The 23,551-nt window shown below is 49.8% G+C and overlaps 7 protein-coding genes across 7 annotated transcripts; 4 read left to right on the top strand and 3 right to left on the bottom strand.

Annotated features, from left to right (window-relative positions):
- Positions 1-158: 158 nt before the first annotated feature.
- On the top strand, positions 159-1,725 carry SCP_1200490 (hypothetical protein; the record flags this gene model as incomplete). Its single annotated transcript, XM_027762936.1, has 6 exons — positions 159-293; positions 347-544; positions 597-686; positions 742-854; positions 940-953; positions 1,049-1,725. 6 exons carry the CDS (start codon positions 159-161, stop codon positions 1,723-1,725), a joined length of 1,227 nt encoding a protein of 408 aa, XP_027618737.1.
- An 86-nt stretch (positions 1,726-1,811) lies between these two features.
- Positions 1,812-2,955, bottom strand: SCP_1200480 (hypothetical protein; the record flags this gene model as incomplete). Its single annotated transcript, XM_027762935.1, has 2 exons — positions 1,812-2,428; positions 2,487-2,955. 2 exons carry the CDS (start codon positions 2,953-2,955, stop codon positions 1,812-1,814), a joined length of 1,086 nt encoding a protein of 361 aa, XP_027618736.1.
- A 313-nt stretch (positions 2,956-3,268) lies between these two features.
- SCP_1200470 (Molybdopterin synthase sulfur carrier subunit) lies at positions 3,269-3,613 on the top strand (the record flags this gene model as incomplete). The annotated part of the gene is made up of 1 exon (XM_027762934.1): positions 3,269-3,613. One exon carries the CDS (start codon positions 3,269-3,271, stop codon positions 3,611-3,613), a length of 345 nt encoding a protein of 114 aa, XP_027618735.1.
- An 8,938-nt stretch (positions 3,614-12,551) lies between these two features.
- SCP_1200460 (hypothetical protein) lies at positions 12,552-13,811 on the bottom strand (the record flags this gene model as incomplete). Its single annotated transcript, XM_027762933.1, has 5 exons — positions 12,552-12,764; positions 12,827-12,998; positions 13,059-13,415; positions 13,472-13,724; positions 13,781-13,811. The coding sequence occupies 5 exons, from the start codon at positions 13,809-13,811 to the stop codon at positions 12,552-12,554; spliced, it is 1,026 nt and encodes a 341-aa protein (XP_027618734.1).
- Positions 13,812-14,281: 470 nt separating this feature from the next.
- SCP_1200450 (hypothetical protein) lies at positions 14,282-15,299 on the top strand (the record flags this gene model as incomplete). Its single annotated transcript, XM_027762932.1, has 3 exons — positions 14,282-14,487; positions 14,538-14,868; positions 14,916-15,299. 3 exons carry the CDS (start codon positions 14,282-14,284, stop codon positions 15,297-15,299), a joined length of 921 nt encoding a protein of 306 aa, XP_027618733.1.
- A 76-nt stretch (positions 15,300-15,375) lies between these two features.
- On the top strand, positions 15,376-16,848 carry SCP_1200440 (hypothetical protein; the record flags this gene model as incomplete). Its single annotated transcript, XM_027762931.1, has 7 exons — positions 15,376-15,500; positions 15,557-15,694; positions 15,752-15,784; positions 15,837-15,929; positions 15,982-16,376; positions 16,424-16,456; positions 16,511-16,848. The coding sequence occupies 7 exons, from the start codon at positions 15,376-15,378 to the stop codon at positions 16,846-16,848; spliced, it is 1,155 nt and encodes a 384-aa protein (XP_027618732.1).
- A 1,049-nt stretch (positions 16,849-17,897) lies between these two features.
- On the bottom strand, positions 17,898-22,235 carry SCP_1200430 (hypothetical protein; the record flags this gene model as incomplete). The annotated part of the gene is made up of 1 exon (XM_027762930.1): positions 17,898-22,235. The coding sequence occupies one exon, from the start codon at positions 22,233-22,235 to the stop codon at positions 17,898-17,900; it is 4,338 nt and encodes a 1,445-aa protein (XP_027618731.1).
- Between the last annotated feature and the right edge of the window lie 1,316 nt (positions 22,236-23,551).

Raw genomic sequence — 23,551 nt, 5'->3', positions numbered from 1 at the left:
GCGCATACAACCCCTACCTGGTCGCCCACCTGGATTCTACCTCTCTTCAAACCGTGGCTATAATCAGGAACTTGCGTGAGACACAACCAACATACCGAGTGAGTTGTGCAAAGACATACCGATAGCTCAGCGCACGAGCACTTAGGAACCTGTCCCTTATGCCTCCCCAACGCGTCTCCGCCAGCACCTTCCTCGAGCTCAAGGCACAGCTCGTGCAGCAAGAGGACAAAGTCAAGGCCGCAGGGAGGCCCTCCGCCATCGTCGGTGCGAAGCGCGATAAGGACAGCGACAAGGTACGTCCCACTCCCTTGCTCACGTTCTCGTCTATCTGATCCCTCCAGTGCAGAAGATCAGCCGCTGGTCGAAGCAGAATGCCGGCGTGCAGGCGCGCGCAGCCCGTGACGTCGAGCTCGAGGCCGTTTCCCGTCGCACGTACGAGTCCGCGCGTGCGAACCTCGAACACAAGGCCCACGTGTACGAACAGCTACGCAAGGGCAAGTCTGCAGGACTCAGCGACGCTCAATATGACACGCAACTCGTTGATGTGCGTGTCTCCACCCTCCTCATGGACTTGGCGCCTGACTCATGCCGTGCAGTTCGACCAGAAGGCTATCGATCACTACGAGTCCGACGATGACGATGTTGACGAGTCGCTTATCGTCCCAAAGGCCCCGGAAAACGAAGCGGTGCGTGCAGTTCGGGTATCTGGTGACATCACTGTGCTCAGCTGCTGGTGTGCAGGATGATCCGATAGTCGAGTATGAAGACGAATTTGGGCGCGTGAGGACGGCTCGACGCTCCGAGGTCCCGCGCGAAGCCTTACAGCGTCAGGACGAAGTAGAGAATAACGACGAGTGCGTCATTCCCCACATCCACTTTACTCTGCATTCTGACCATCGATGCCTCCCATCCGCCACTCATCGATCTCTGCATTCACAGCCCTTACGTGATCCGTGAGTGTGCCTCTTTCCTCACCCTTCGCACGGGCTAACCACCTCTAATTTCTAATTTCTAACATTTAACTTGTTTTGGTCTCCTGCACCGCCAGATGATCCGGTAAACCACTTCCCGATTTACGAGCCGGATGCGGAGCGCGTTGCGCGCATCGCTGAGGAGCTCGCCGAGTCCGAGAGCGCGGCGGCTGCGCACTACGATGCGTCCAAGGAGGTGCGCGCCACGGGTGCGGGGTTCTACCAGTTCGCAGGCGACGAGGAGACCCGCGAGCGCCAGATGCGCGAGCTTCGCGCCGCGAGAGAGGAAACAGAGCGGGCAAGACAAGAGGCGGGTGCGCTCAACGTGCGCCCTGGTGTCGAGGGCCTGCACGAGGACGACGAGAGCGTCGTCGGAGCCCGTAGTAGGGCGATGGAGAAGCGGAAGCGGGAGGTGGAGGAGCGCAGGAGGCTTGTGGAGGAGAAGCGGAGAAAAATCGGTGCGCGCGCCACTCCGACTGTGGGCGCGAATGTCAGTTCGACGGGGGCTGCGGAGCCGGTTGTGTCGACGAACGTGGTCGTGACTCCTGCGGCACCACAACTTCAGGCTCATCGGGAGGCGGCATCATCATCAGCACAGAAACCGCCACCTGGTGATCCGTTCGCGACACTGGAGGCACAATCTGTGAGGGGCAAGGGCGAGGCGAAGGAGACACAGCTACCTTCACCGATCAGTGCCGCAGACGCGTTCCTCGACCAGCTTGCGCAGGAAATGCTCAAAGGCGCGAAGTCCTGAATAGTTGGTATGTCTCCGTGTATTACACTCGTACAAATGCCTAAATCAAGTCCGTGTAGTCCACGACGTTGTGCATTCCTGATACATCACACGTTCAATCCTATCTTTTCCCTTGCCTCCAGCACCAGCCGCTCCGGGCATACCAAGCTGTACCGCCCGCCCTCCTGCATGTACTCGACAACCCACACTCCCCAGCGCTCCTCTCTACTCCGCACCAGCTCCCGACCATCCAACACATCACGCACAAACGCCTCCGCGGTCCGCAACACGTCCAGCGCGGGGCGGCCCGCCGTCTCGTGCCCGCAGCAGATGCGCACGTCCTGCGGGCTCGACTCGGCGCACACGCGGTCGATGAGCTCACTGAGACTCGCGAGCCACACTGCGATGTCCCCCTCCGCGGGAAAGATGATCGGTGCGCGCTCATACAGCGTGTCGCCGGCGTAGAGTACGCGCTCGACCGCGTCCCACAGTGCGAGCTCGTCGGGGGTGTGCCCTGGTGTGTGCAGGAGCGTCAGTCCGACTGGGACTCCAGACGCGGAGAGGAGGGGCGTGTTGTGCGGGACGAGCGTCGGCGTGAACGTAGGTGTGGGCACTCCGAGGCGCGCACATTGCGAGTGCGCGGGCAGGTTTGCGCGGGAGACGAACGTTGGGGAGTGTGCGGACTCCAGGATGGGCGAGTCGTGAGCGAAGTCTTCCACTCCGACTGCGAGGAACTTAGGACATAGATTTGGATGCGGTAGGTACAGGGCGTGCGGACGTACGTATGTGGTCGTAATGACAATGGCTGAGCACGACGACGTAACGCAGGCGCGCGCGTTCGTTCAGCGGGCGGCCGCCGTTGTCTGTGACCGGCACAGTCTCTATGAATTCGCGCAGGCTGGTGATCTCGACGCCATGATCGCGCGATCGGCCGCCACAGCCGGTGTCGAGTAGCACAAGGGTGTTCGCGGCGGGGACGAGCTTGGCGTAGATGAAGGGCTGCTCCCCGAATACGTCGTCGGTCTCGACGATGAGGAAGGTGGTGGGGGTGAGCCGACGTGCGCTGAAGGCACTCCGGCGGGGGGGCTGTGCCGACGACTTTGATGATGGCGTGGACTTGATGGTTGGTTCTGAGGGGGAGTAGGGCGGCGGCGGGGGATCCTGGGGCGCGGGTGCGACCTGCACAGGGAGGTCGAAGACGATGATGGCGCCCGCGACGACCCAGACGATGAACGCAGCTATGGACATCATCGTAGTCCCGAGAGAGCTGCGGGAATGCGAAGGACATGAGTAAGGAGCTTATATGAACGTACCAAGCGCGCCAAGGAGCCAAGGTGAGGGCGAGCCAAGAAGGGGGCAACGTTAACAAACGACTACTTCCGCCTTTGGCCGGCTCGCACACGTCGCAGTATATCCCTGGTGAGTTCGACGTTTCGGGGCGAATCACCAGCAGCGAGTTGCAGCAACTTTCCCTCGCGTGATCTGCACCGCCAATATTATATCGCACATGCGCGTCGCACGCACGTACCTCGGTCCGAGCTTAGCTCCCGCCCTATGCTCAGCGATGTCGACTCCCGCACCAGAGATCACAGTGCTCTACTTCGCGGCGGCATCGACGGCGACGGGGCTGACGATGGAGCGCGTCCCACTGCCGCTGCTACCAGACTCAACCAATTTTGCAACCGCAGCTGAACTTACAGCCGACTCCAATCGCTGTTCTTACCCAACAGGCTTCCCGCTCACGTCGCTGGCGGCGCTGCTGAGCGCGCGGCATCCGCATGCGGGGCTGGGGGCGATCCTGGCGGGGAGTAAATGGGCGGTAGACGCGGAGATGGTGGAGGAGCCCGAGGCGGTGTTCTTACGCGGCGGAGAGGAGGTCGCGGTGATCTGTCCGGTGTCAGGAGGGTAGGCTTAGCTAGTTCGGAACGTTCAGAGAGGGACTCATGGCAAGGCAGACGGCGGTGAATGGGTCGTTGCGCGCTGTGGAGTTCGCATTCTTAGGCTCGGAACTGATATCCATATCCTCCCACTGTCTTACCCCAGACGATTGATACCACGCCAGCTTCAGTGCGTGAAACCCTGCAGGATCATTCACGGGAGTAGTCCACGAAGCATCTGGCGCTGAATGCTGAGGGATATCACCGTCGGATGTCCGGTGGTCCGCTGCTTGCACTCAGTACTCTCCCTCGGGCTGACATTAAGGAGCCAATCTGCTTCGACGTTCATACCTGAGGATATACGTGTCTGAGAGCGTGTACTCCCATCCACGGCGTCAGAACGTGTAAATGCGAGAATCCTGTGGAGATCGATGTTAGTAGATGAGCGTAAGGACATAGTGCGCATGAGCAAGCTCATAAAAGTGAGAAAAAGGGCGGGTATGGAGACTCCGCATACAGTGCCGCGGAACAGTGTTAACACACCGAGGACAGGCTGCCTGGAGGTATGAAAGAGAACCTTGCGTGGTGATAATACGCCAAATAACAGCTCATAAGAAGAGGGTAGTACTTATTTACCGTTTGAAAGAGGGTATCTTTTGAGAGAAATTTACAGGGAACATGAACCACAAAATGGTCGCCGGCACCATTGAGCTTGGACGCGCGGACTGGCGCTAACGCGACGCGTTTGGATATCACGTGCCTCGCGTGGGCACGACTGGGCACGACCGTCGCGTCATGCTTCGCATTCGCAATTGAATATCCCCGACTCCAGGAACTGGAGGAGGGCTTTGGCAAGGGGAAACGGCAGACGCCTCTGCGAATGAAGTTGTGCGAAAACAACATCAGTAAATAAGTTGAGTAATAACACTTACGATTTGAGTCTTGACTCCGTCTAGGATTCCGGTCGCGAACGTCGCTGTTGCACTGGACCTGTCGACACTGTTCGAGTGCAGGTCTATTTACGTAAGATCGCGCTCGCGAACGTTCCGCCCTTGCGCTCGACCTGCCCACGGTGTTCTAGCGCAGGTCTATTCACGTAGGATGGCGCTCGCAAACATCACGTGCGCGCTCGATTTCTCGACGATGTTGGCGCTGCTGGACGACGTTACACCTCAGTGTCGCTCCTCGACGAGTCGCTATACGACATCATTCTGTTTTGCATGTGAGTGTATTCTTCTTCTCGTATTATTACTAATCTACTGATTCACCACTAAACCATGTAGAATCTACGTGGACCTGCTCTCTTGAAGACATAGTTTTCGCATTTTTTGCGACTGTTTCGGACAAGTGTAGCTGCAAAATAGGTGCGTCTATGCTTGTTGACTTGTTCAAATGGATACTTACAGTTTAATTTGCACAATGCAGTTGCTATTTGTGATACTGTGTTCACAGTTTCGCAGTGCTGTTTTGATTGAGTTCGTGTCTAAGCACGTTAAACATTTCGTGTTCAAGCACGTTAAACATTTTGTGTTCAAGCACGTTAAATATTTTGTGTTCAAGCACATTAAGTATTTGTCTTCAAGCACACTGTTCAAGTACACTAAGGATTTGTGTTGAAACACCTTTAAATCTTCGGACTGAAGTAGCGTAAGCGATTGACTTTAGCCATGGCAGATTTCAATCCCTCATGGTTCTATTTGTCTGATGAACAGTATTTGCGTACACTCCAAAGGTTAAGTCTTCATACTCTGCAGTCTGCAGCTGTGTCATCTCACTGTTTAATACCTCAGAAAGACCGTAACAAGTCTGAGATTTGCAGAAGACTTCTTGTTGACTTTCAATTGAGTCGTGCATCTGTTGCTATCATGTCCAATGAAGATGTAGCAAAGTGTCTGCATGGTGATGATCAACTTCTCAAATCCCGGTATGCTCTGCTCAGTGCTCTGTATATTAAATTGTATGGTGAACCTGTAGCACTAGCAATACGTTCTGCGAACTCTCCACTTTTTGAGGAACATCCATTAATTGGATATGCCATACTGCCTGTAGAATTATGTATAGAATTACCCTGGTTTGTCACTCCAGCTAGTGTTCTCATTCACCGTTTGTCATCTGTGTTAATGCGAACACTTTATAACTATGGTATTACGTTTACAAACCAATTGCCGGTAAAACGTCATGCACGTTGCACAGTTATAGTTGAGCATATTGTTGAGTTGTCCCAGTACTTATTCAAAGTTGAATCTTCAAAGTTTTTGAATACTATCTTGTGTCATTTACCATTCTTATCTCAGAGTGAGTTATGTAGTCCTCGTAGTGAACTGATTTTCAAGCTACTAAAGTCAAGTGTTCCATCTGAGATTTTTGATAAATTAAACATGGAGTCTCATACAAACAGTGATGCAAAGAAAGAGCAGCGTAGAGTTGAAAAGGCGTTAGAAATTGAACAGGACAGTGCAGAGACAAAAGCATATATTGATGCATGGCCACAACTTGTTCCTCACAATGTGATTCTTAACTGTCTGAACAATTATTACACTCATACTCAGTGGCATTCACCTTCAATTTGTGCTGTATGTGCTCGTCAGTCACATGAGATTCATATTTCTGAATATAAGATGGATGGTTTACTGCTGAATAAGCAAGTATTATCTGCATTCCAAATCACAGATCCTTTCATTCTAGAAAACTGCGTAGTTAAACAGAATAGCTCTGAGTTTGTTTTTAAGGACTCAAGGTTAGACGGCTGTATGTTGGACAAGAAAGGGCTGACTTATGATAATGGCATGGTCACAGCTATCAAAATTTGTTCGAGCTGCTATACAGCAATACAACATCGTACTACACCACAATATGGCTTAGTTAATAATCTGTATCGTGGTTGTCTGCCTGAGCAATACAATGATATAACCTGGGTTGAAGAAATGGTTTGTGCAATCTACCGTAGCACTGCACATGTCACAAGAATTTATCAGTCATCTGACCCTGCACAGCCAAAGGTGTTTCATGGAAACACATGTGCACATGATTTAAATGTTGTTTCCACAGCATCAGTGCTTCCAAGAACACCTGCCGATGTTGCTGGTATGCTTACAGTTGTTTTTATTGGTCCACATAAGTTTAAGCCTGAGTACGTAGGAAACATGTATCGTGTGCGAAAGCGTAAGATTTGGAGCTTCTTACTGTGGCTTAAGAGTCATAACAAGTTGTATAAACATATGACTTTTGATCTGTCTGCACTTGATATGTATCCTGAAGATGATGTGTTACCGGGTCTTAGTTCACGAATTGTCGAAGATCACAGAATGGATACTACACTTATATTTCAAGATGAAACGGCAGGCTTTTCAGAACATCCTGCAGAATTATTTGCCAAAAGCTGCCCTCTATCAAATGAACCACAACTTATGATGGAGAAAATGGGCATGTCAGATCCAGAAGGAGATAAACTTAGTGGGAGAAGCTTTACTGCTGCGGCAATAAGAAGTATAGTTAATCCAACTGCATCGCAACCTGATCTTGTAGTTCATCATGGTATGCTGCCTGTCTCTGAATACAACAATCCTAACTTGTTTCCAGGTATGTTTCCAACACTATATCCATTTGGCATTGGTGGGTTTGAAGATCCTAGTAGGCCAAAGCCAATAGAGTTTGATACTCAGGTCAACTACTATCTTGATCTTGCAGACAAGGCATTTCGGTATCATCACATGTTTATGTTCATTGCACTTAATATATGGCAGCGTCGCTCTGCTCACTTACACACACACTTTGCAGTACAAAAGCCCTACTTTCAGACTATCGCTAGAAGATTAGTCACTCTTTCACCCTCCTTGCTTATGTCAGTCTCTAACCATCTTGAGAATGAAGGTAAATATGCAGATTTGACTGACCAGCAAAAAGATGCATTAGACTTGCTAAAGCATGTGAACACTATTGGTGGACATATTCCTGGTTCTCAAGCCTCAAAAATTCGGGTCAGAAATGAGATACGTAGCTACTTTGGTTACTTTGGCATGCCACATATTTACATGACCATAAATCCTTTGCCTGCACATAATCCAATTTTCCAAGTCATGTATGGTGACACTACTGTAGACTTGGCCAAACGATTTCCACTAGTTGTGCCTGCACATGAACGTGCTTTGCGGCTGGCCAAAGATCCAGTTGCAGCATGCGATTTCTTCTACTTTTGTATACACACTATATTTGAAGACCTCTTGGGCTGGGATTTTTCTAAGAGACGCTCCAAAAGGCAAGGTGGAATCTTAGGAAAGTTGCGTGCATTTTATGGTACACCTGAATGTACTGAGCGTGGTACACTGCATGGTCACTTTGTATTATGGCTACTTGGAGGTCTGAATCCTTCTGATTTGCATGCTAGGTTGCGTGACAGTCATGAGTTTGAATACCGATTTTTCAGATACTGGGAGAGCATTATATTTCATCACTTGCCTAATATTGATATGCAAGTTGATCAAACGTACGAACCTCGTATTGAACGACCACCACAACCACCTATTGTTGGTGAATCGGCACTCAATATTCTGAATGAATGGGAGTCAGTGTTTGTCACTGAAATTAAAAAATGTGGAGAAGTCTTGCAGCGTCATCAACACCGTAAAGTCTGTGAAAAATACGGTAATGAAGGTAAATGCAGATTTTTATTTCCCCATGAGGTTGTTGAGAGCTCATATTTTGATCGTAATACTAACTCTGTCATTCTGATGTGTAAAGATGCAAATGTGAACTACTACAATCCATATATTCTGGTTTTTTGCAGACATAATCATGACATTAAATGTATTCTTTCTGGTAAAGCTGCGAAGGCTGCAATGTTTTATATTACAGACTATATTACTAAGGTTGACCTAAAAACCTATCAGATGCTATCATTGTTATCAAAGGCAGTAGCAAGTTTACCCAGTGGCAATGACCAATCCTCGCAATTGACTAGTTACAGTACAAAAACCTTACTAAATAGGTGCTTGGCTCAATTCTTGCGTCAACAACAGATCCACTCTCAGCAAGCAGCCTGGTACATACGTAAGAGAGGCGATAGTATTTCATCACATCCTACAAAGCCCTTGCTATCTATTTTGTTACTGCTTTATGTCAAAGAGCATTATTCATTTGCTATGCAAATTGAAAGTCAGAGTGGTGAGGATAATCATTCTGATGCTGATGACATAGAAGAGTGTACTATCAATATTAAAGTGAATAAAAATGGACAGCTACTCGAACGGAACCAAATTGATGATTACGTCTACAGACCAGACACTCTTTCTCACTTAAACTTCTATGACTTCTGCAGATACTTCACATTAGAGTCTAAAACAGCACAGCATAACCATCATACATCAGATGATCGACTAGGTGTACTTCGACGTCTTTCTGTAAAGGAACAACATCCTCTTGCAGATACACATGTACTTGTTGAGCACTTCACTCCAATGCATGTTGACTTTAATATGGAGCGTGTTCCACGTCCAATTGGTACACTGATCCCTCGCCGTGAAAATAGTGAAAGGTATGCAATATTTATGCTGGCACACTTTAAACCATTCAGTGATACAGTTCCACTTGTAGAGTACGGTGACACCTTTCAGCATACCTTCAGTGTATATGACTTTAGTGAGTTCAGCAAAACCAAGATGTGCAACTGGGAGGCAGCATATGAATGCGAAGATGCAAGAGACAGTGAACGGTTGCGCAAGCGAGCGACGCTGCTAGCAGAATCACGTCACTTGACAAAATCCATGTACTCATCTGTTACAGCAGACACAGATGATGATGTTGATGTTACATCACATGATAGACGAAGTGCAGTCAATGACTTTAAGATACAGCAGTTTGTCTCTTTACTTGAACAGTGCAATTGGCTCTATCACAACACTTATCACAAGATAGCTGCACTATCCACTGTTAAATATAATATAACCCACTTGCAGTTGCAGAAGTGGAAGTCAGCCCTACATGAGCAAGAGATGCAAGTAATGCAGAAAAGACGTAATGCTGGCAACATGAGCTCTCAGTTTACTCTCGAAAAAACTCCTGCATACACTGAGTATTACATGACGCCTACAATACCAGAACAATTAACCACATCCACAGAAGCCCCAAATATGAGTGATACTACTGCATTAGTTGAACAGTCCCCAATGAAAGTTCTACAGTCTGTTCAAACATCCTACAGTTTAAATGCTAAGCAGGCATGTGCCTTTCAGATTTGTGCAAAACATTTTATTCAAAACTATGTAGTCAAATCAGACACTGTAATGGAACCGCTGTACTTGTTGCTCACCGGTCCCGGTGGCACAGGCAAGACGCATGTTGTCAAAGCCTTGAAAGAATTGATGACATACTTTGGCTGCTTATACCAAATTCGTTTTCTTGCACCTACCGGCTCTGCTGCTGCTCTAATCGATGGAATGACAATTCACAAAGGACTCGGTTTGAAGATACAATCAAAGACAAAGGGTAAAGGCAACAGGCGACTGGGCGAAAGTGAACAGGACTATACAGTAACAATTAGTGTTCAAAATCGTACAGTATTGCGTGATGAATGGCAGCGTGTTGAGTTTGTACTTATTGATGAAATCTCACTGGTTAGCTGTCAGTTACTCTCTGAGATAGATCATGCATTACGTTATGCCAAAGAAAAACCAGATGTATGGTTTGGAGGTATTAATATAATTTTTGCGGGAGATTTTTATCAATATCCTCCAGTAGGTGGCACACCGCTATACACACCTATATCAGCATATGCAAGACAGACATCAGATGAACTCAGCAAGAGGCTTGGTCGACTTGCATGGAAGCAAGTAAATGCAGTGGTAGAGTTGACTGAGCAACAACGTATGAAAGATGATCCTGAGTATGGTGATGCAGTCAATAGATTGCGAACACGTGAATGCACAATGGGAGATGTTGACCTATTTAATACACGGGTAGTTAAGTCAGCGACCCATCTTGATGGCCTTCAAATAAAAGATGATGATGATGATCCTACAGTAATTGTCAATACCAACCTGCTACAACAAGTTATTAATACTGAAAAGGCACAGGCAAACTGTGATGCAGACAATGGTTTGAGCTTAATAATATGCACAGCGGTCGATAAGATTGATGGTCAGGTACCTGAGAAATCCATTCGTGATGCACTTCTGCGGCTCAATGTAACACCACTTACTTCTGAAGGTGCCCTCCCAGCATTCATTTCATTATATGTAGGCATGCCTGTGGTACTACGCAGTCGAAACATCTCCACAGAACTTGGAATCACCAATGGTGCTCAAGGCATAGTTAGGCACATCTCGATTAAACACTGTCCTGTCGGATACACATATGCAGATTGTGTTATAGTTGAGTTTCCTACAAGCAAGGTACATCTGCCTGATTTGCCTTCAGGCTATGTGCCTATTGCTCCAACAACATGGCGGTTTACAACTACACTTAGAGATGCCAATGGAGATACACAAAGGTACCAAGTTACCCGACTGCAACTCATCATACAACCTGCATTTGCGGTCACCGGCCACACGTCGCAAGGCAAAACACTGCCTAAAGTACTTAACAACATGACTGAGGGCGGCTTTGCAGCCTACGTTGCTGCATCGAGAGCACGCACACGAAATGGCGTATTCATCTCAGAGCCAGTAAAGTTGGAACAGCTAAACAAGCCTGTTTCTGCTGACCTATACCATGAGACACAGAAATTTAAAGTGCTTGAGCAAAATACTTTAATTCACTATGGCTTTAAAACAGGATCCCTCGTACCTTTGCCAAATCCTGAAAGTGAAGATGACATCTCCACAAAGTCATTTCATGTCAACTTTAGTGACAGTAGCTCACAGTCAAAAGGAACCAAACGGAAAGCCTCACAAATGGAAGAATCAGGGATTTTGCCATCAATATCAATGCCACATTCTGACTCATCATCATACATGTACAAGCACGGTTGCCAATGGTCATCCACAGACTACTCATGTGCATATGATGCCACATTTATGTCACTTTATCACAGCTACTCTCAACTGAGCTCTTCTTTGCGTGCAATGTGGAAGAATCAGTCAGCTATTGCTAGTCTGTTGGTCAGTTGTTTTGAGAATCTGAGCCCAGACTCCAGTGCCGAGCAGTTTAACATGCAACGTGATTTTCTCCGAGATTTTCTTAGTAGACGATCACCTATGGAATATCCAAGATATGGTCCACAGTTTGCCTCTGCAGCAAGCATAATTGAATGTGCATTGGAAAACACCACTAACCATATAGTCACGACCATACAGTGTCTTGCCTGTCATCAAACACGCCCAATCACACTAAGAATCCCATCTGTTATTGTGTCCACCGGCATGCAGTCCTCTGCTGAAACTCAAACTATACAAACTTGGTTAAGTAAGACCATGACATCATCCATTCTGCATGCAAGAAGATTACTATGTCAATGCGACAGTGAAGTTGATCATAATATAAGCAACATTACACCACCGCCCATCCTATACTTTGAATATCCGTCACAGGAACATACAGTTATCACTCCCATATTTGATCTGGAATTCAATATGCAGACCACCTACTCATTGGCAACTGTAATATACTTTGGATCTAGTCACTTTACAGCACGTCTCCTCCACTCTCACAACTCAGGATGGATATACGACGACCAACAGAATGACGGTGTCCCACAATATGAAAACAGAATGGATACCGATGACCTTACACCACTCCTTACACTCGACGGATGCTGGGCGCACATCCTCGTGTATACATCAAATGGTCCATTCAATCGAATCAATTGAATCAACAAAATATTGTATTATTGCCACCATGACACTATACCTATTTTACTGACTTTATTACCTGATCGACACGATCTTCATGCTCAGATGATCCTTTCATTTGAATTTTTAAAAGACAGCCATACCATCAGTATCTTATATCATATGACTATATGTAACAGTACTGCAACTATCCCACCGGCTTCATTACCTGATCTACATCATCTGTCTTGTCCAATACTGTCAGCGAATTCAAGTGTTGTTCAGTACTGGTTAAAACAGAAGGCACAGACTGGAGGTAAGAGAACCGTCTCTTCTTCGGAGCCTTACCTCCACCAGTGTTATCAGCCGCCGCAGCAATACGCATCATCAACAAGTGCTCTGACTCGCAGTCCGCAATCAGCTATAGCCACCATTAGAAGTCATTTTCTGATAACAAACAAATGCGGGCAAACGCCAACTCACCTTCATCCCCAAGCGACTCACGATCATGACAGTGTCAAGTCGTGTAAGAAACTTGCGACCTACGTTTGCCCCATTTGGACTCACGTGCTCACGAAGCTGAAAGTTTACTGAAAGCTCAATGAGCTCACCGGCACGCACCATGTCAAGGGATGACTGCACAGGAGTAGACCACCTACATAAACACAACATCACCTCAAGCAATGCAGACAGATGATTTCATATCATGACATACCTGTCGTCATACTCGCCCTTCAGCTCCATGCATGACACAACATTGTCTGATGTCCACGAGAGCCTCCCACCAGCAACTAGCTCTGCCAATGCACCATACGGGTCAATAACCATGTTCAGATCGGCACTGTCAAACAACGGTGCTTCCACCATAGGCGTGAGCACACGTGTCTCTGCAATAAAACACGGCATGGCACCAAGCCAGACATCATCAATTACAGATGTCGTTCCACGGCGTGCATGCATTTCCATGAAACGTAAGATGTTTGATCGGGCAGTGATGGCTCGCCGGAATGCAGGACCTTCACCGGCAACCACAACAGTCTGCAGAGCGAGATTCGGATTTCCCCTCGGCAGCCTAGATACGAATCAATCACATCGGCAAGCAGCTTGTGAACTGCAGAAGTGACAAACCTGAATGAGCGCCTGAAAGGGGGCAGAAGACTCATCTGAGAAACAAATCCAGACACACGCAGTGTAACCTCCTCGCGCGAGCTTCGCCACACCAGGTACAAATACCCACCCGAACCGACCTGAACATCAAATTGACGCTCAACTGTCTCGAACTGATCGTACGTCTCGAGCAGGAACTGCGATCCCTGTCCATCGGCACCCATTTCCGGATTCGGCGCCTTCGTACGTGTGGTCCACTCGTCGAATAATTTCACTGACCAAGATTCAGCCATCATCCAGTCCCATCACGAAAACAGAAACTCGACGCACCACAACGCGCATCCTGAAAGACCTTTGCCATCGTGTCAGAACTCAGGTGAGCCTCCAAATTCATTTTGATTGAAAGCAGCAAGATTTTTACTAAACTTTATACACCAGTGTCAATTGCCAGCAAGACACGATCAACGAGCAAGAACGAACACACCGGTGGAGGTAAGTAGCCATCCACAACGACCGACGCTCGCCCCCGCACGACAAACCGTTCGCGCGTCAGATTCAAATCTTACCGTCGCGCCCAGCTCATTGTGGACACGCGCCACTGCTGCGCGTCAAATTCGGCGCACGTTCACGACCGCTCTAGCCACATCTCCACCACTGACACGGACGGTCGCCGACGTTCTCCGCCACCATCGCCAACTCGGCCGCGACGTGCAGCAATACCAACACGGAACCTCGCCCGACCCAAACGCGCGTCCCCACTGGGAGCGCGTTCGCGACCGCTTTCCGCAGCACCTCGACCGCGGACGGCCTCCACCACCTGCATTCTCGCCAATGCGACGACCACGCGGACCTGCCGTTGGAACGCCAATACCGCGCCTGGCCGACCACAAAACATGCGCCCCCCCTGCGCACGCAGTTTCCTCCCCCCTCTGGCTCAGGTTTCGCGATCGCGCGCGGCTTGACCACCACGCGGACCTCCCGGCGTGCCAACACCAATCCCGCGCTGAGCTTCTCGCAAAACACGCGCACCCGCTCGGGTGCATATTTTTCTCCACTATTTTACTTACACTTTGCTGACATCCAGCAGTCCCAACACCGCACCTCGCCCGACCCAAATGCGCGTCCCCACTGCGCGCGCAATTCGGCGCGCGTTCGCGGCCCCTCTCCACAGCACCTCGACCGCCGACACCCTCCACCACCTGCATTCTCGCCAATGCGACCACCACGTGGACCTGCCGTTGGAACGCCAATACCGCGCCTGGCCCACCGCAAAACACGCGGCCCCGCTACGCGCGCCGCCACCTCGACTCTCTCCCTCACACTTCGCGACCGCGCGCGGCTTAACCAACACGCGGACCTCCCGGCGCGCAAATCCCAATGCCGCACCTAGCCCATCGCACAACACACGCACCCGCTCGGTGCGTATTTTTCTCTGCTATTTTGCTTACATTTTGCTGACATCCAGCAATGCCAACACGGTGCCTCGCCCGACCAAAACGCGCGCCTGGACTGCGCGCGCAATTCCGCACGCGTTTGCGCCCCTCTCCACAGCACCTCGACCGCCAACACCCTCCACCACCTACTCTCGCCAACCGGACCACCACGCGGACCTCCCGTTCGAATGCCAATACCGCGCCTGGGCCACCGCAAAACACGCGCCCCCGCCGCGCGCGCCGCAACCTCGACCCTCTCCCTCACACTTCGCGACCGCGCCCAGGTCGACCACCGCCCGGACCTCCCGTTCGAACGCCAAGGCCGCACCTCGCCCCTCGCAAAGCACGCACCTGCGCTGCGTACGCAATTTCCTCCACACTCTCGCCCCCGTTTCGGCACCGTGCCCAGACAGTGAATGCTGACGGACATGCCCCAACAGTCGCACCGCGAACAACTCCCACCTCGCCCGATTTCCTCTCGCAACCGCCACCATGGCCTCCGTCACTGATGCTCCTGCAACCACCACTGGCAGCAAACGCAAGATGAGGCATCTGTCACCGTCCGCACCAGTGCCTTCACCCGCAAAAAGGCAGAAGCCCGAAGACAGCGACGACATGTAAGTCTTCATACCCACTCACCGCCATATACCAGCCAACATGCAGTTCTTTGCAGATTCTCGCCGACAGCACACACTGACTCCACCGCATCCGATACTCCCGCAGACGATGCTCACGCCAGTCACCGACCCGACGAGACTCCTGGTAAGCCCTACCGCAACAAAGGAAAGCACGTCGAGAAAACCAGGACACCGTGAGTCGCTGTTTGCCACCAGACAGACACTTCCACTAACTGCACCATATATACAAGAACCGAAGTGCTCCAGTCGCTGTCGAAACTCAGGTACGCCCTTTGGCAATTATCCACTGTGACTCACACTGACACTTTCTTGCAGAGAAACACTCGCCGTGACACGTGCCACGAACAACGTGTTTGTCCTCGTGCAACCCGTGTATCTCAAGAGGGCATTCCCTTCGAACATCGCCGAGTATGTCCATTTGCCCTTGCTTTTTCTGCCATACTACTAATCGACCCCAAAGACGTCTGGACCACGTCTCGATCGCCACCGCACATGACATCATCAATCTCGCGACCGCAGACCCCACAGCACTCCACTTTGTCACCATCGGAGCCTCCGACTACCTTCAGCTCAAGACGAGCACCCATCTCACGCTCTTCTCTGTCGTCGGCTCCGTTACCCACAGCGACCTGATCAGTCCGAGCGGTCGCAGCCGTCAACTCTGCGTTGCACCATCAGCACTCACCTGGCCACGTGCGGCCGCCGTCCTGGGTGCCATTCTCAACAGACGAACACTCGTCTTCCCGTCGTTCCATGCCGGCCTCTCCTTCTCGACAAGGTTGACCACTGGCACCTCAAACACTCCAACCAAGATCCGCGGCATGGCTCCCGCCACTCCGGTGAACGCACAACGCGGTACGTGACGTCTCGCACTACAAAATGTTCGCTAACGCACCCTGCAGGTCCACCCCCCGTGCTGCCGGCCGATCGAGATGGTAAGATCGCCCCCAACCTTCTCGCACATGCGCCCTAACTCACTCCTCCCGCAGTGTCGACTTTCGACGGGTGTAAGCCCTTCAAGTTCTCCATGCGCTCCATATCGATGCTTCCCAAAATCCACGACGATCTCTCCACAGAGTCTGCCGTCCTCCTGCTCTTCACTCTTGGGAAGTACATCAAGAGCCACCCTGAACTCGACGACGAAAACGCCGACACCACTATCTCCCTCAACATCCAATCCATCGTCCTTCTCGCCAATCCGGGATCGATGCCCCGCGGCTTCCTCGAAGACGAGCCCATGCCCCTCCTCGGAGTCTTCCGACCGAATTCCGAGCCTGACCAACGCCACTCGGATGACAGCGACGACGATGATGCCTCGCTTGTCTAGTTTTTTCCATTACTGTAACTATCACAAATGCCTGTACTTGTACTATACGTATCGATCACACACCCTTGCTCATACAAAAACCGTGAGCACCCCGTCGGAGTCGGGGAATGGCGCTCGCGCCGCTACGATTGAATATTGAGCAGTAGTGACAGAAGAGATAGAGCTCATATTTCGGGTGCACTGCAGCTGGTGGCTGATGTAGAACCTGGGGCGGTCCCTCCAGAACTGGCCTCCTACACTGGCAGTGGGACTCGGAGTGATGCCCCGCACCGAATCCTGCACGAGCCTTGCTTCATCATAGCCTGAAGAGCGAGCTCCTAGTTAAATATGGAACCGTGGCCTCTTCATCATGTACCATGTTTCAATGCGGAGGAGCATGTCAAGCGCATGCACTCAATCTCTGGCGGTTTGCATCTCTGCATGAGCAGGCGGCCTCGAGGGAGACTCGGAACCTGTGGAGTCCGCTTCTGCACATCTTCTCTCCGGCCAAGCTCGAGGACTCGGCATAAGTCTGTGTCAGAAATCCAGAGGAGCCCACTGAGATGTTAGAGTCGCAGGCACCCGAGTCGAGAAGGGTGTCTGAGATTCTCGCGGCTAGACATCAAACATTAGAGTTGATTAGTCGGTACGGGGTAGGTGTAGCATATATTATCTCGCATGGAATTACTACCCCTTTGATGGGTGGTGCACTGGTGGTTTGATCGGTAGGTGGGGGGTGTCAATACAACTCTTTCCCTTCTAGGTATCTTTCCTTCCCATTTTGGTATCCCGAAGCTTGACGAGAAATTGTTTGATTTCTAGCTTATCGGTACTTCAACCCTATTGTTAGAAATCGCGCCTTAGTTCCCAAATAGGAAGGTAGTGATGGCGGGTCAAGATGTGTCGGGGCGCGTGATTACGCGTCCTAAAATAGATTTCTGTATATATACAGTTCTAGACGCTCCACTTTATATAAGCAAATTTCCTTCTTTGTCTTTCTTTGTAATCATGCCCTCGGCTTGTCTGCCCTTGGGCGCTCCCCAATTTCTGGAGCTCCAGAAATTTGGGCGCTACTTTCCAACACTCCCCCTCAAGCTGATGGGCATTCCGAGCTTCTTTGTGAGCTTCTCGTGCCTCGGCTTAGGGAGTGATTTTGTTAGGATATCCGCTATCATGTCCTCCGTGGGACAGTAGTGGATATCAATATATTTATCCCTCAATTTTTCGCGCACATAATGATGCTTTACATCAAAATGTTTTGATTTCGCGTGGAATTGGGGATCACGTGCGATTGAGATCGCCGCTGTATTATCCTCGAATAAAATTGTAGGATCTTGTTGCTCGAAACCTATTTCTTTGAATAGTGTTCGGAGCCACACGGCTTCTTTTGCCGCTTCGGCGGATGCCATGTATTCGGCTTCCGTGGTGGATGACGCGACCATGGTTTGCTTCTTTGAGCTCCACGTGATCGTGCCATTTCCTAATTTAAATAAATATCCTGAGATTGATTTGCGATCTCGGATATCGTTCACATAGTCTGCATCTGAGTAGCCCACAAATATGGATTGATCTTCGGGCTTGACATCTGCAATTGGCCCGTAGATTATTCCAAGTTCTCGCATTCCGGATAGATAGCGGAGGACGCGTTTAGCAGCAGTCCAATGAGCCATTCCGGGATTGGCAGTAAATGAGCTAAGCCGTTGCACGGCGTGAGCAATGTCTGGTCTCGTGGCAATTGCCGCGTACATCAGTGATCCGACGAGCGATGCATATCCGTTGTCTCGGTCGCATTCGTCATCAGTTTCGGGTTCTTCTTTTTCAAGCACTGTATTTAGATCAAGAGGCATCCCGACCGTGTTGGCGTTCGTAAGCCCATTCTTGTGTAGGATAGACTCAATATATTTTGTCTGAGAGATTTTGATTGTCCGCTTTGAACGGTCTCTCTCAATTTCTATCCCCACAATTTTTCGGGGTTCGCCAAGGTCGGTAACTTCGAACATATTTCGGAGTTCCCTCTTCAATTGGTCCATCAGTGCGCAATCATTGGTGAATATTAATAGGTCGTCTACCCAAACGGTGACGATTTCTATCTTATCACCTTTGATCCGAATGTACGCACATGGATCCGAGAATAGGTGCTTGAATCCCGCGTCTAGTAACTTGCGGTTCAGCACGATATTCCATTCTCGGCCAGACTGCTTTAGCCCGTAGAGGGTTTTCTTTAATTTACATACGCGGTATGTTCCATCGCTGTATCCTTCGGGTTGCCACATATACACTTCTTCTTTGAGAGTTCCATTGAGATAGGCGCCTTTCACGTCCATCTGTCCGATCTCCCAATCTAAGATTGCGGCTAGCCCGAGGATAGCTTGAATGGTTTCGAGGCGGACTACGGGCGCGAACGTCTCGGTATAGTCCATGCCTGGGATTTGAGAATATCCCTTCGCAACCAGGCGGGCTTTGTATTTGATTATTTCACCCTCTTTGTTTGTTTTCTTAACTAGAACCCATTTATTTCCTACGGGTTTTCGATCTTCGGGAGGTTCCACTAACTCCCAAGTCTCCATACCCTGTAGTTGATTGAGTTCCGTCTGGACTGCCTGTTCCCATTTGGGCCACTCGAGTGATCTCTTGGCATCACTGAGCGTCTTTGGCTCATCCGCATCCGCATTTCCGTGGGCGCTCATCGCAATATAGACTAATTCGGCATTTGATTTATCTGGATCATTATCCAGATCTTCGTCTGCCTCTGGGTCGTGCATTAGACGGTAATCATGCCGAACTGTCTTTCTTCTGGTTCGTCTGGGCTGGCTTGGTGCATCCGTCCCGCTTTCCTCGCGTTGATCAGGATCATCATCCTGTCTGCGCTTTCGCGGATTTTTGGCAGGTGACTGTGGCGTGGAAGTTCCTAACTCCCCCTCGCGCCGCGCGTCTGCGGTTGTTGTGAGGTTTGGGACTTCGGGTCTTCTTTCCGCATGCGGCACGTCTGACGCATTGCTAGGTAAAGTGCCCGGAAATATATTTTGCTCCCCCTCACGCTGTGCTGTGAGGATAGGTACATCGGATCCTATTTGCTCTTGTGGCACGTGAGGCGCGTTGCCGGGCAAATGGTCTGGGGAATTCGAAGAAAATTGGAAATTACGCGAGATTTTAATCTGGCGCGTATGTGCATCATAATATTTGATGGCTTTGGGTCCGTCCATGTATCCAACAAAAATATACTTGTTGGCACGGGGCGCTAGCTTTGATAGTGTTGCGTCCTCCGTGAGGACCCATACGGGGGAACCGAATTCTTGTAGGTACGAGATATTTGGTTTCGTCCCATTCCATTTTTCTTCGGGAGTTGCCCCATTTAACGCCTGGGTAGGCGATCTATTTTTAATATAGACTGCGTGAGCAATCACTTCAGCCCAAAGATAACGAGGTAGATCTCTCGCATAGATCATCGCGCGCGCTAGTCCAAGCAGTGTGCGATTCAATCTCTCAGAGACTCCGTTCTGGGATGGTGAGTATGGTGCAGTCGGACCCATCTCGATCCCTTTCATTTGACACCAGTTAATTAATTCGGTGTTCATATATTCTTGACCGTTGTCGAGCCTGAGTCGCAAGGGTTTATTTCCAAACTTGCGCTCGATATAGGTAATATAATTCTTTACCTTTTCAGTTACTTCATCTTTATGCCTCATAAATAGTACTGTACTTCGACGACTGTAATCATCGGTAAATGTAATAAAATATTTCCACCCTTGTAGAGCGGCTGTCTGCGCAGGTCCCCACACATCCGTGTGTGTTAATTCTCCGGGTACCTTGCTGCATTCGTCCGTCTCTTTGGGAAATGGCTTCCGTGTTGCCTTTGCTTGGATGCACGCCTCGCAATTGATTTCATCTGGGCTTGGCGAGATTTCTAGGCCATCAACAAGCCCTTCACGATATAATCGCATAAGCGCTGGTTTCCCGATATGGCCATAGATCTTGTGCCACTCTTCCCAGGTATGCGGGCCGTATTCCTTAGCAGTATAGGTTCGTGCAGGTTGTGGAACTATTGGACGCAATTTCAATGAATATAGTCGTCCATTTTTCTTGCCTATAGCAAGAGTGTGTTTATTTTTATCTATTAGTATTGCGCGACTATTACCCATAAGTACTCTTCCTCCCACGTCGTCCAAACGCGTGATGGAGAGGAGGCTATTGGGTGCTGTCGGCGCATACAGTACACTGTGGAGACGGAATTTCACTTTCCGGTCTCCTACTTTACTTTCGACATCGACCGTACCGCAGCCCAATGCCTGCGTTGGTTGCGGTCCGATGCCCGTGATCGCGTGATCTTCGAGCGCCTGATAGGTCGCGAAGACTTCACGACGATTTGTAATGTGCGAAGTTGTCCCGGAGTCGGCAAACCACTCATAGAAAGAAGCGATTTTGCCATCAGATCCGAGAGATACAGTGTCGCTATCATTATCGTAGGCTATTTTTGCCTCATCCTCTTTCGATTCGACCTCGCGCGCTTCGTAAGCACGTTCCGTCTTTTGCCGTTTCATCGGCGGGCCCTGTCCGGCTTTGCCGCCGCCTTTAGCCCAACAATCCGTGGCCTTATGCCCGAATTTTCCGCAATTCATACATTTGACCTTGTCGCGGTGCCGACACTCGTTACCAAGATGTCCCGGCTTTCCGCAGATCGAACATTTTTTGTATTCCCCAAAGGGGCGCTTCTTTCCTTTGGCAACCATGGCTTGGTCCGAGGATTGACCGCACTCGCCACGCTCGTGCCTTCGCCTATTTTCATCAAGAATGATGGCAATCAATTCTTGTGATGTAAACTGAGGGCGCACGTTGTCAGCACCTTCGGCGCCAACATTGCCGCCCACAGCGCCAAAGTAAGAGCTGAGGAAAGAGTCCCAGCTCTCCGGTAATGAGGTAGCCAGAATGAGCCGGAAATCTTCGTCAGAAACAACCTTCCCCATTAGGTGGAGTTGTTCCTGGATCTGTCGTAGCTGTGTAATATGACTGGAGATATTATCTTCTTCCTTGGCTTGCATCCGGTAAAAACGCCGGCACAGCGCGAGAATTCCATGCTGTTCCTTGACTGTGCGAAGCTGCTCCCACATGGCCCGTGCCGTCTCGGCTCCAGCGATGTGCACCATCTGGGAATCTCCCAGCGATAGCACAATTACGTTCTGGGCCTTGAGGTCCTTCTCTCCCCAGGCGCTAATCTCCGCCTCTCTCGCTGCCCTATTGGCCGGGTCATTACTTGGCTGTGGCTTCGGTGTCTTTCCGGTCACATACTCCTGGAGACCCTTATCATTAAGGATGGCCTCGACGCGGCGCTTCCACGAGAGCCAATTGTCTTCCTTCAGGAGCGGGATCCGGTAAGCATTGCTATTGCTCGTATTATCAGCGCTGGTCGACATTATTTGTTCTCGTACTAGTAAGGGGGTAACAATTTTTGTAGCCACAATAGGGGCTGTTGTTATCCAAGTATTTATTGGCTAGAGCCGGGGCTCATAACCTGTTAGAAATCGCGCCTTAGTTCCCAAATAGGAAGGTAGTGATGGCGGGTCAAGATGTGTCGGGGCGCGTGATTACGCGTCCTAAAATAGATTTCTGTATATATACAGTTCTAGACGCTCCACTTTATATAAGCAAATTTCCTTCTTTGTCTTTCTTTGTAATCATGCCCTCGGCTTGTCTGCCCTTGGGCGCTCCCCAATTTCTGGAGCTTCAGAAATTTGGGCGCTACTTTCCAACACCTATGAAGCTTGATAACACGTCGCGAGAGTGCACAATCTCTGCATGCACATTTTTGGCTGTGTTTGGCACCATGAACAACTCTTTCACGACACTAGCATGTCTGTCAGGCTCGAGAGCCTTTTGGTCGGATTGCGGAGGTGGGTGGAAGTCGTCGCACCTTCCTCAGCCCTCCACGGAGGAGTCTGGTCTCGTACCCAGACTGTTAGCTCATCACGCACTGCCACCGCAGATAACATATCTCAGGCAAGTGAACCTCAGAAAATATCCGAGACATGGATCTGCGGATTCTTAGTGTTCGGGTGCGACATAGTGCTTTTGTGCTGCAATTCGAGCATTTTGCAGGGAGCTCAGGTGGTCAAATGGCATCCCAATAAGGTATACTCGGAGTTTAAACAGCCCAGTGTACTTCGTATTCTGTACTTACCACCTGCCATCTGGGCTTTGAGATAGACTCATTTCCAGTCACCAAAACTGTATGAGGAGGGAGTACAGTAACAATTCAAACCCCGACTATACCATATTCGGATGGGTCACGGGATAGTGTCATGCATAAGTGCTTGCCACCACTTGCAATCGCGTCAAGCACGAGGATTCTGAAGTCCAGAGACATCCTGAATATTAGCTGAGATGCCATGTATGTTTTTCTCAAAACAATACCTCTAGAAACCCCATGATCCCCCCTCACTCATGAAGGTGAGACAGTCCACCTGTACCTAGATGAAGCACAGCACACAAGAATACCTCAGAAAATATGTGAGGATGGATCATGCAAGAATATGAACCTCAGAGATAAAAATTGTGACTTCTCTTGCTGCACTTCTGTTGCGAAACACATATTTGTGCTAAAGAATAGCACAATCACGTGGCAAATGGCATCCCAATATGGTATACTCGGAGTTTAAAATCTTACTGTACTCGCACCTCTCACAGTTCTTCCAGACAGCTTGGTATATAGAGTATATTATGGGTCACCGCT

This window comes from Sparassis crispa (genome assembly GCF_003851025.1).
Source record: "Sparassis crispa DNA, contig_000010F, whole genome shotgun sequence".
NCBI classification, from domain to species: Eukaryota; Fungi; Basidiomycota; class Agaricomycetes; order Polyporales; family Sparassidaceae; genus Sparassis; species Sparassis crispa.
Note: the sequence above shows the minus strand (reverse complement) of the source record. Positions and strands in the feature narration are given on the sequence as shown.